Below are 12,272 nucleotides of genomic sequence, written 5' to 3'. Positions count from 1 at the left end.
TGTTAAAAAAAAAAGACAGATACTGATGACAGCATGTATGTGAAAGCTATCCACACTGAGAGGTCAGGCGACAGACACCCTGAGTTCATCCACAGAGCAGATACTGCAGGAGCTGCAGCAGTACAATCTTCCACCTAAAACCCACCAAATACCTCAACTCTTCCTTGAAGGATTGGAGAGTAGTCCGGTCTTCATGCCCATTCTTGACCCCTATACCATGCCAATCAGGTCACCAATTAGGGCTCCCCGTGGTGATTGGCTTATGTCATGTGGACACCTGCCTGCTTGGAAACAGACTAAGCCCTCTAACTTATTTCATAAAAAGAGTCATCAGAGACTCATGACTTGAGCTGGAGTTGAAATGGCAACACTATGCTCCCTAATGGATTACCAAACCACCAGCTCAACCAATCCCTGCTGTTCAGGCCTTCTGGCACTTTACCAAAACCATGAGGTGTTCAGAGACCCCCACAGCAACAGAATACAGACCAACGCAGCTGATCCTGGCCGCTGGGCATAGCTACACTGCATGCGGGGGTGACCTTCTGAGTCCGGGGAGATGGACTCATGCTAAATGGGTTTACGGTAGTGCTCTAAAAGTAGCTTTCACTGGACCTTGGGCTCTGAACCTGGGGCAGATGTGCAGGGGGAGGGAGGCAGGGCTTGAGAGCCCAAACTCCAGCCTGACCTATGTCAAAGCAACATTTACCCCACTCTTTTTAGAGCGAGCATGAGGCCTATTAGCACAAGCCTGTGGGCCCGTGCTGGAAGTCCCCCCCTACCCCCCCAGAAGCACCGTAGACCTGCCCTTTCGATGTCGAGATACTGATGAAAAGGCCAATGGCCTGATCCAGTGGACTAGCTCTTATGTTCAACGCGTAGTGATATATTTTTAGCCATGGGATCATTGATGAGGGGTGGAAAGGAACTGCTGGACTAATCGCCCATGCCATATTCTATTCTATACTGGTAATATCTGAGCCCCGGCACCAAGATCATCCTTTCCCCTGGATCCCAGCTTGCTGTCATCTAACATTAGACACGTATGTGACAGGCAGATGGACGTTTGATTTTCTGGCATGCTTTTCTCCACAGTGAGCAGGACTGTTTAGACTGACCTGTTCTTCCTTGCATAGCGTAGTTTGCAAAGCTCTTGCTGAGATTCCTGGGGAAGTGAATAGAAAACTGTTCACTGAGCCTTAACATCATTTGATTTCCTTTGCGCTACTCTGTATCCTGTGCACTGCTGTAAGGTGATGAGCACTCAACTCCTTCTGACTCCCATTGGAGCTGAGGGACACTCAGCTCCCCACAAGAGTGCTCCACAGCCTGCAGGACTGAGCCTTTACTGTATTCTGCAATAAACTAGGTGTTTTCTCATTATTGCACTCCAGGTATTTAGCAATTGATGTGCACTGGAAACTGACCAAGGTCAACTTCCTGAACCTACTAATAGTTCAAGAAGAAACCAAGGGCAGTAACACAGTGAAATTAATCCAGTTATGATCAGAGAACACACACAAGTTAAACATTACTGAATTTGTGTGTGAATTTAGTGCGTCTGAAAGGTACAGGGCTGACAGCCCTGGAGACTGAAATCTTGGTTATGCTCAGAACATATACAGCACTGCAACCTTCCCCATAGTGCCCTACCAGTTTGTTTCTATCCTACCTTAGTTTCCATAATCATTCAGTCCATCTTTCTACTGAGTCATAAGAACATAAGAATGGCCATTCTGGGTCAGACCAAAATGATCCATCTAGCCGAGTATTCTGTCTTGTAACAGTGGTCAGTGACGCATACTTTAGAGTGAAAGGACAGAACAAGGCAATTTCTGAGTGATCCAACCCCTGTTGTCCTGTCCCAGCTTCTGGCAGTCAGATGTTCAGGGACACCCAGAGCATGGGGTTGCATCCTGGACCATCTTGGCCAATAGTCATTCCTGGATCTATCCCCCATGAACTTATCCAATTCTTTTTAGAACCTGGTTATAGTTTTGGCCTTCACAACATCCCCTGGCAAGGAGTTCCACAGATGGCCTGTGCATTGTGTGAAGAAATACTTCCTTATGTTTCTTTTAAACTTGCTGCCTGTTAACTTCATTGGGTGACCCCTGGTTCTTGTGTTATGTGAAGGGGGGGGGGGGGAAATGTCCTGTGTTAGTTTGTATGTCTTTTGTTAAATGCTCTTCAAATTCTTTTTTTGGCCTACCTCATTGTACTTTTACAATTGATTTGCCAGAGTTTGTTCATGTTCCTTTCTATTTTCCGCAGTAGGATTTGCCTTTAACTGCCTCATTTACTATGCTTTTTAGCCATTGTGACATTTGTTAGGTCCTCTGACTGTGTGTGTGGGGGGAGGTTATTTCGGGGTACACATTTAGTTTGACCCTCCGTGATGGTGTTTTTAAATAGTTTCCATGTGGCTTGCCAGCATATCACTCTTGTGACTGTTCCTTTAAATTTCCCTTTAACTAGCTTCCTCATTTTTGTGTAGTGCCCCTTTTTGAAGTTAAATACTACGGTGGTGAGTTTCTTTGGTACTTGCCCCCTACAAGGATGTTTAAATGTAATTGCATCATGGTAATGATTACCGAGCAATTCAGGTATATTCATCGATTTGGACCAGATCCTGTGCTCCACTTAGATCTAAATCAAGAATTGCCTCTTCCAGGACCAGCTGCTCCAAGAAGCAGTCATTAATGGTGTCTAGAACATTTTTTCTCTGCATCCCATCCTGAGGTGACATGTATTCAGTCAATATGAGGATAGCTGAAATCCCTCATTATTATTGGGTCTTCTGGTTTTTGTCACCTCTCTAATCTCCCTGCGCATTTCACAATTACCATCATCTTCCCTGTCAGGTACCGACTGCCATACTCGTTCTTCATTAGTCATGGAATTTCTATCCATAGAGATTCTATGATGCAGTTTGATTCACTTAAGATTTTAAGATTCCTTTCCAGTCTGAATTCGTCTAGTTTCAATTTCCAGCCATTAGATCATGTTACCCCTTTCTCTGCTAGATTAAAGAGCCCTTTTGCAAGTATTTATTCCCAATGTAGGTACATACAGGCTTAAATTTTTAAACTGGGAGGGCAATTAGCCACTAGAACAAGTTACCAAAGTTCACAGTGGATGGGTCCAGCACTGGCAATTTTTAAATGAAGATTGGAGGTTTTTCCAAAAGATCCGCTCTCGGAATTATTCCGAGGAAGTTCTAGGGCCTGGTGTTATAGAGAAGGTCAGACTAGATGACCACAATGGTCCCTTCTGGTTTTGAAATCTAAGAATCTCTGTGAAGGTTCCCCCTCCAAACACCATACCGCACAACTCCGACAGGGTTCACACAGCTCTGCTCTGTTTCCCTTTCCACTTCATGCAGTCACAGTAATCAAGTCACCCCTCAACCTTCTCTTTAAATGAAGCTCATGACCCTTTCCTCAAACCTAGGCTGAGCTTCACATAGAGAACAAAACTGAACCCCACCTGGATGTGGGGGTGGTCTCTGGCTCAAGGGGAAATTTTTTCTCAGGCCTAGAGCAGATCCCAAGAGTATGTAACTGGTTAAGCTGACGTTAACTGGTCCTGAGGATGGTATGTGTCTCTGTAATGATCCCGTTAAAACACATCATAGGCACCGACTCCGTGGATGCTCCAGGGCTGGAGCACCCACAGGTAAAATCTGGTGGGTGCTCTGCACCCACCAGCAGCTCCCCACCCAGCTCCAGCTCAGCTCTGCCTCCACTCCGTCTCTGCCTCCTCCTACCCTGAGTGCGCCACCGCATCCTGCTTCTCCCCCCTTCCTCCCAGCACTTGCACTGCAAAACAGCTGTTTCGCGCGGCAAGCCGGGGAGGAGGGGGAACTCGGAGCACTTAGGGGAGGAGGCGGAGCTGGTGTGGGCATTTGGGGAGAGGTACAATAGGGGCAGGGAGGGGCAGAGTTAGGGTGCGAACTTTGGGGCAGGGGTGGAGTAGGGGTGGGGGCGTGAGCACCCACCAGCACAAAAAAAAGTTGGCGCCTGTGAAACACATCTGTGCTCTGAAGACAGCTACACGGATTTTACAGAAGACTGGGCCTGGATTGGAAGTTACTCAATGTGAGTGAGATAAATTACTGTGCTGGTCTGTCTTTTCCTGTTTCTTAGCTCCACCACCCTTCCCAGGGATTTCGCTTTGGAACGGTGCGAGAAAGCAGCGCTGAAGACTATGTCAGGCAGAGCTTCCCAGAGATGCATGAGTACATGAGACGGTACAATGTCCCTGCAACTCCTGATGGAGTCGAGCACCTGAAGTGAGTCTCTGCATGCTAGCTTCATGTGGTAACAGGCTGATCAAAGAGTAATTAATTTCACAGTCCTTGGCTTCACTAAGGCCCTAGTCCAAAGCTCCTTGAAGCTAATGGACGTATTTCCAATTACTTCATTGGGTCTTAGAAGAACTAAGTGTCCTCTGTACATGCTTTCTAGATTCATCCTGCTTTGTATATTTTTTAAGAGGGTAACAAACTTTGCTTGCCTGGATCGTATCCGATTTTCCATTTTCCAAGGCATCAGCAGCATTGTGCTGGCATGGCAGAGACGGCGAAGAAGGCATAACTCATTCTCCATCCCTAGAATGAAGCAATGCCAATGTAACAATGACAGCATGGATAGCACAGAGAGGCACTCACAGTCCTCTGGCAAAGCAGCCGTTTCCATTGCAAGTATAGTGCCAAGATGACCCTTCTCCTGCTAACCAGTGACAAAATAAATCCCGGCAGGTGTCAGTGCTTGGAAGATATTCATTAGGCAATGGGCACTATCCATGAGGCAGGTGCAAAGTACTGATAGAAACAAACCTTAGAAATCTCAGTGTCTCCCACACAATAGTAATAGAGATTCCTTAGAAATATTTATAAATGAATTAGCCATTAATTTAAAGAAGAACATTAACGACACTAGATCATTCTTATAATTTTCCACCATCGGTCCTCATGCTTCCAGAAAGGTGTGTGCTTTCAAATATGTTTCCCCCACAATGTTTTGCAATTGATTACATACATTGCAAGATAGGAGGCTGCAGTCATGGGCATCATCACCCACAGTTTAGATCCCATGGTCAGGGGCAGCTCCAGGCACCAGCACACCAAGCGCGTGCCTGGGGCAGCAAGCCACAGGGTGGCGCTCTGCCGGTCGCCACGAGGGCAGCAGGCAGGCTGCCTTCGTGGCATGCCTGCGGAGGGTCCTCTGGTCTCGCTGCTTCTGCGGACCTCCCGCAGGCGTGCCGCCGAATTCACGGGGACGGGGACCTCCTGCAGGCAAGCTGCCAAAGGCAGCCTGCCTGCCATGCTTGGGGTGGCAAAATACCTAGAGCCGCCTTTGCCCGTGGTGATTTGTATAACAAAATGCCTGTGATTATATTTTTAAATAATTTTTATGGCACCCTGGTTGGTTTTCATAATTAACTCCTCAGGCACTGCCACGTCCCCAGCGGGTGTAATTCAGTAGAGTTCCATGGAAGCCAGTGGATCTCTGCGAGTTCAGGATTTGGGCACTTGTTTTTTGCCTTGATTGGATGAGAATACATGGTACCATTTCCACACGTGCCTCAAATTTGCTTTCCATAAAACATTCATACCAGCAAAACTCAGTTATCTGAATGTTCATGGAACACCAATACAAGAGACAAGCCAGCCTGGGTGAAGGACGTACATTTTAAAATAGCAGCATGTATCCATGGAAAACTTTTCGTAGGGTTTGCCCAACTCTAGTTTCTAAGATAGTGTAGATCGATGTCAGAAGCAGCACAAGGAAACCGAGCCTGAGTGACAGCCTGAGAGAGTTTTGGTTTCCTCCCCAGTAGTCTTTGTGCTATTGTGCAAGAAACTCAATTCGATTCTCACTCTGTTGCATTTTCCTTCTTTCAGGTCAAAGATATGTCAAGTGAACAGAACTGGTCCATATATGAATATTCTGCTAGCCAGAGCAACCTCTCTGCACGTGAACCCTTCAGTCTTTGATATTTAATTCAATTCTGTGTTTATCCCAATAGCCCCTGATCCTCATTTTTATTGGGCTTATAAATTAGGCTTTGGCTTGGTTTCATGTTGGGTTTATATCAGAAGCTTCCTAAAAACTAGATCAACTATATTCCTGGTTTCCAGCCCTGAAACAACCGCTTCTGTATCAATACGAACACAACTGTACAGCTTTTCTTATTGGTTCTGTTTTCTTACTTTGATCTTAAATACAGGCATGATCCAGAGAAACTAGATGCCTTCATCATGGATAAAGCACTCTTAGATTATGAAGTGTCAATAGATGCTGACTGCAAACTTTTGACAGTGGGGAAACCGTTTGCCATTGAAGGTATTTCAGACATTATCCTTCTCCTTCTGATACTTTCTGCCTGCCAACATGGAATGCAGACATCAAAATTAAAGAATATTGGCCAGATTCTGACCCCACTGAAGTCAGCAAAACTTCCATCAACTTCAGTGAAGCCAAGATTTCGCCTTATTTGTCTTTCAGTGTTTTCATTTCAGCTTTCAAGTCACTTTCTATTACTTTAACGTACGTTCTCTGTCTCACCGTTATTTATTATTGTGGTAGCACCTACGAGCCCCACTTAGGGAACCCCATTATGTTAAGCACAGTACACGCACAGAACACAAGTCTCTCTCAAAGTGCATGCCATCCAAGTATTTAATTTCAGGCTAGGAGAATATAGCCTGCTGAAAGGGTGCTTTGTGATTAAGGGAGTGGCCCTTACACAACAAAATGCTTAGAGATGCTCTACAATAATTGCCCCAAACATTAAAGTAACTCTATGGTAAGTGGTTGAGTCTATTGCTATGGAATGGGGTGGTATTTCTTTATGCAGACAGCATTCCCACTGGGATTTATCTGTGCCTGTGGGGCTAATCCTGCTTGCTCCTGTGTGGGAATGGAAAGCCTTGAAGGCATCAGAACCTATTCATGTTGTCTGTGCTCAGGACATAGGATGCTGGAGGACTGGTGCAAATGGGATATGGATGTCTTGCCCATAGAGCTGTGATCCCCAAGAACTATTGGTTTCATTGTTGCAATGGAGAGGCAGATAGTTTGATGGTCAATGGCGAGGTAGGTCCACTGGCCATGTCCCTGTGCACTGAAGAACTACTGCAGCCCTAAAGCTGTGATAAGTGCTTGGTGGTAGAATTTCTCCCACACCCACAGTGGTTTACCCTGCATCAAGCCTGTGTATGCAGTCTTCCCTCAGCAAATAGAAACTGACCCCATACTTGGAAAAAGCAGTGTCTAACGATACCTGTACCATGGTCAGACCCGGGAAACTCGTTTTCACAGTTCAGGATGAAATAACGCAGCTCCTGAAAGACTTTTCACCCATAATACTGGCAAATTCAAAAACTCCATTCTTCCTCTGTAGGCACACACACCCCCTCCAGAATGGGTTCCCATAATCCCCCTTTCAAACAGCCAGCTTGATTATTCAGCTGGGGCTTGATTTAAAATAACTAATCCACCCTCTCCAGTTACCTGACCTCTTAAAATGCCAGTATATTAACAGTGACACACACACAGCTTCACAATGCAGCCGGAAAGCAAATCTTATCCATGAGCCCTGCAAAACACATTAGCAGCTATTACACTTCGGGCTTTGTTTTTGTGACGGATGGTCCATGGAAATGATTTTTTCCTCCTCCTTCCAAGATCAATCCATCCAGCTGCACCATCACAAGGCGAGGCAACCTCCCCCAGAACCTAAACAGATTCAGGAATTTAACACGGGAAATGAGGCTGGTGGAAGCAGAGTTGTTTAATCATTCAGTCTAGAGGCACCAAAAACGCCGACCATCTAGCAAATCCCTTTTGCTGGAACGGAACAGTGACATTAAGTTGTAGCCAGTTTATAGCACACTAGGACGTTAAAAAAGCAATCCATTTTTATTTCCCACCAGGGGTTATAATGGCCATAAATCTGTCTATGCATCAGCAGTTAGGTTTACACTTAATTCAGCGCACATGTGAGAATGACTCGCTTTATGGAGATGGATTCAAAGTTTTGTAATTTTTTAGCCATTGAAGTCAGAAACAGTAAAAATAATAAATAAGAAAATCAGGAACAACACCTTCTAGCATCAAATGGCCACATATTTATGATGCATATTGAACTTGTTTTGTGCTGTCTTTTGTGGTTTTCCCCACACACGGAGTAGCCATATGCTTTCAGTCTGAACTACTTCTCTTTAACATTGAGGAAAACAAAGAACACAAGTAAATGCTCCACCTTGAAACAGTGTGTATGTCTCCTCTGTACAGCTAGTTATACAGGCTGCAGGAACTTGGAGAAAAACAACCAGCAACCACCACCTCTTATAGGGTACCATTCATCAATAGATTTCAAAGCATTTTACAATTGGAGGTCAGTATCATTATGCCCATTTTAGAGATGGGAAAATTGAGACACAGAGCAGGAAAGGGACTTGCCCAAGGTCACCTGTCAGGCCAATGGCATAGCCAGGAATAGAACTCAAGTTTTCTGAGTCCCAGTGCAGTGCTCTGTCCTCTGCACACCAAAGTTTTTAGAAACATAAGGTGCAATACACAGAGAAAGATGCCATCATTTGACAGCTATATACCCATCACAATGCTACCTTGCTTCATTGCGTAGCAAGCCACTGGGGCTGCAGACTTCCTGCTGGTGTTCAGTTTGCATCTCCGTCTCTGCCCACAAAATATTTTTGGTACAGTGTTTGTGAGACGAGGCTACACTTTAAAGAGTGTGCATCTAAGCTGCGAACCAAAAGCCATGGAGCCGCGTATGTCAAAAAAGAGTAGTTATACAGGCAATTGGTAATTTCCTGCTGGCAAATGAAAACGTGTGTGTGCAGTTACTTGTTTAATGTGCACAGTTGCATGCTTCATGTGCACAAATTAGAGTACTTTAAAAATAAAAAAAACGATTTTTTTTTCTAAAATGTGGCATTTGGTAATTAGAATTATTGAGTCTGTTTCTCATTTGCACCAAGGATTTTTTACAGTACTCTGGAAGTGTAAAAGGACATTTATTCAGGTGGATATAAAATACATGGGTGCCTGTTTAAAGTCTCTTTACACTGTTAGAGTAGCATAAAAGAATTTTAGGATATGTCTACATTGGAGCTGGGAGGTGTAATTCCCAGTTTGGGTTGATATACACAAGCATTAGTTTGAGCAGAGCTAGCATCTATATGTCTACCTGAGCTGGGAATCCCAGCTCCCAGCTGTGGGTGTAGACACTGCCTTGGTCAATGTGAATAAGAATCAGGCCAACTGGATATTGAGCTATTGTGAGGTACAGCAATACAATCTTACTGCAATAAAATCTCACAATATCTCAGGACATTTTTTAAATAATTCAGTAAATACTACATGATTCTCCATTGCAGAGTCCAAATACACATCTGCAGCTGTAATATGCACCTTCTAATCAAGAAATATAGGGCTAGATTCCAATTTACACTATGGTCACCTTGTGCTGCTCTGGCAGTGTGAAGTGGCTTCAAAGTAGTTGAAGTCAGGGATGGCAATTTCCTGTGGAAAAACTAGCATCGGAAGGGGCAGTGGGAAATACTGGCTTAAAGCAGGAAAAATAGTTGCACCAGTGTCTATCAAGCTCAGCAAGCACAGAACAAATCTTTTCAAACTTCAGATACATCCATTCAAAACTGAGGAATAGTCTCAGTCTAGCCACTCCATCAAAATTGGTCTTCTGCTACAGAATGCTTTATGACACAATGATCCAGTCTGCAACTCTCACATGTGTCTGATTGCTTAATGCTTCAAGACTACAGCTCTGCATTACTGTCATTTTCATATAATTTAATGTTTTTTTGAATTTTGTTTCTGTGAGCGCGGAAACTGAAATTTGAGTCAAGACATGTATAACTTCCTTGAGAAAATACCAAACCAAAAACATATGCAGACGTTCCGAAGTTCAATATTATAATTCTATATATTAGCGTTATGCCCACTGCAGTTTTATTTGTACAATCGATCAATGAATATATTGCCTTATGTAACCACAATCTGAATATAGAACTAAAACTAAGTATAATGTGATGTGCATTAACAAAACAGTTTTTAAAATAGAAAATGCCTTAAACTGGGACTAACTATTTTTTCCCAGGATGGTCAAAACAATGATTTTACCTGGTAAAAGACCACCTTTGGTAAATATCGTGCCAGCCCAGTTTGGAATTTATCCCCACTTGAAGGCCCTTTTACATTGCCAGAGTGTTGTAAAGAGGCAGGGCGGGCTCCAGGGATTTTGCCACCCCAAACGGCAGGGGAAGAAAAAAAAAAAGCCGTGATCTCTATCAGCAGCAGTTACACCAAGCCGCTTTCTTCTTTAGCGACACTTTGGCAGCTGGTCCTTCCCTCCGAAGGGACCTGCTGCCGAAGAGCCCGATGTGCCGCCCCTAGCGGTATAAATGAGACTGAGGCCCATAGCAAATACATAGAAGAGGCCGTGTTTGAATGAAGGCATTCAGAAAACATTCACATGCATGTTGCAATATCACTGTGATGAACTTCTTTGGCTTCTAATTGTGCACATTCATTTTTGCAGGCCTAGTCATTTGCATGAGTAATTTTGTGTGCACAAATGCTGTTTGCATGATGCTGTTTTGCATTGTGAAATCTCATTTCGGTTTGGGCCCCTTCACACTATAGATGAGCCAATACACAGCTTTGGACCTGGTTTTTGGATCCTGGGGCAAAGCACCACATCTAGGTGTGCAACACACATACCTGAAGAGGATGTGTTGATACCAACTACTCACAGACAACCAAAACCAACCAAACTAAAAAACCTTGTATTTGTATTTTCTCCTAGGATACGGCATTGGCCTTCCCCCAAATTCTCCACTGACGTCAAATATATCTGAGCTGATAAGCCAATACAAGTCCCATGGCTTCATGGATGTGCTGCATGACAAGTGGTACAAGGTAGTACCATGTGGGAAAAGAAGTTTTGCTGTCACTGAGGTAAGCAATCCGTTTAGTGGTCATAGAAATGACAGCGTCTGGGGGTTGCGCTGACAAAAGTCTCTGACTGGAAGAGATTACAGTCTTAGACTTGAAGTGGTAGCTCAATGAGCTATGCACCGGTGTGGTAGAGAACAGAACACAGAGATAACAAGAGTAAGATTGCCTGGTTGTATTGGATGATGAAGCTTGCATCACGTAGGTTCTGTACGTATGTTAGAGCAGAATACAATGTGTAATGTTGCAGCATATGGTTAGAACAGCAGATTTGGGCAGATTTTGTAGATGCAGGTACACGTTGTTAAGAGGAATCAGTTTCGTGTAGTAGTACAGTGACTAGTTTTAGTTTCACATAGGTCACTCTCTGAAGTAGCTGACAGCAGGAATATCACAGGAAAAAGAACAGACTAGGGGAATCTCAGCTAGTCTATTAAAATAACTGTGCCTACTGTATAACTCACAGGGTACTTTCTGCTACAAGGATAACAAAGATTTCAGCTAATTACAGTTTCTTATTTGCGGATTGGAACTTTAGAACCTAAAAATAGGGGGCTTTAAGCTTTCATTGTACAAACAAAGTCGTGCATATTTAATAACTTAGTAAAACTAAAAGTATAACAAAGGCTAATCCTCAACTGGAGTAATCTGGTGTGACTCTACTGAAATCAACGGATCTAAGACAATTTTTAGAGCAGCTGAGATTACGGTCCATTTAAGAATAAAAAGATATCTAATATGAATGAGAAGAGAGGTAGTCTTCTTGGGAGATTCTAAGGGTTAAAAGATTAAAAAGTGAATTAAAGAAATCAAAAAGTCTTGAGGAACCTAGAAAGAGCTTGTAGCTTAGAAATTATGATGTTACGTACATTTTGTTCCAAAGTGCTGTACCCTGACACAAACTATCTATTCCCGTTCATATGAAGTACACAATCATGGATCCACTGTCCCTTCCTCAGCTGATTCAGCCCAACCCTACCCCAGCCCTCAGTGTTACATGGGTATCTGGAAGAGTGACCAGAAAATTCCACACAAGAGCCTGATTTTGTAGGATTTCCATTTCCCCAGTTCTGCCTAGGCCCAAAAGATTCAGATGAGCATCTAAATTCCTTGATCTAACTGAACCACTAAAGCTATTAGAGGTTTATCCATCACTAACTGTTAATAGCATGTTCTAGAGACTGGCCCAAAGAAAAAAACTCAAACAAATATCCTCGAACTTTAGTGGCCTGTAGATCTGAATCCGTACCTACATTTTGCAGC

At 43.8% G+C, this 12,272-nt stretch overlaps 1 protein-coding gene across 2 annotated transcripts in view; it reads left to right on the top strand.

Moving 5' to 3' along the window:
- GRIN3A (glutamate ionotropic receptor NMDA type subunit 3A) overlaps nt 1-12,272 on the top strand; it is a 78,678-nt gene that overhangs the window by 44,124 nt on the left and 22,282 nt on the right. For both annotated transcript variants that reach the window (XM_050943042.1, XM_050943043.1), the window contains exons 4-6: nt 4,149-4,294; nt 6,235-6,350; nt 10,861-11,012. In XM_050943042.1, the coding sequence (XP_050798999.1) occupies nt 4,149-4,294; nt 6,235-6,350; nt 10,861-11,012 (414 nt within the window). The remainder of the gene's footprint in view (nt 1-4,148; nt 4,295-6,234; nt 6,351-10,860; nt 11,013-12,272) is intronic.

This window comes from Gopherus flavomarginatus, chromosome 3 (assembly GCF_025201925.1).
Source record: "Gopherus flavomarginatus isolate rGopFla2 chromosome 3, rGopFla2.mat.asm, whole genome shotgun sequence".
NCBI classification, from domain to species: Eukaryota; Metazoa; Chordata; order Testudines; family Testudinidae; genus Gopherus; species Gopherus flavomarginatus.
This window is presented reverse-complemented; position numbering and strand designations above follow the sequence as displayed.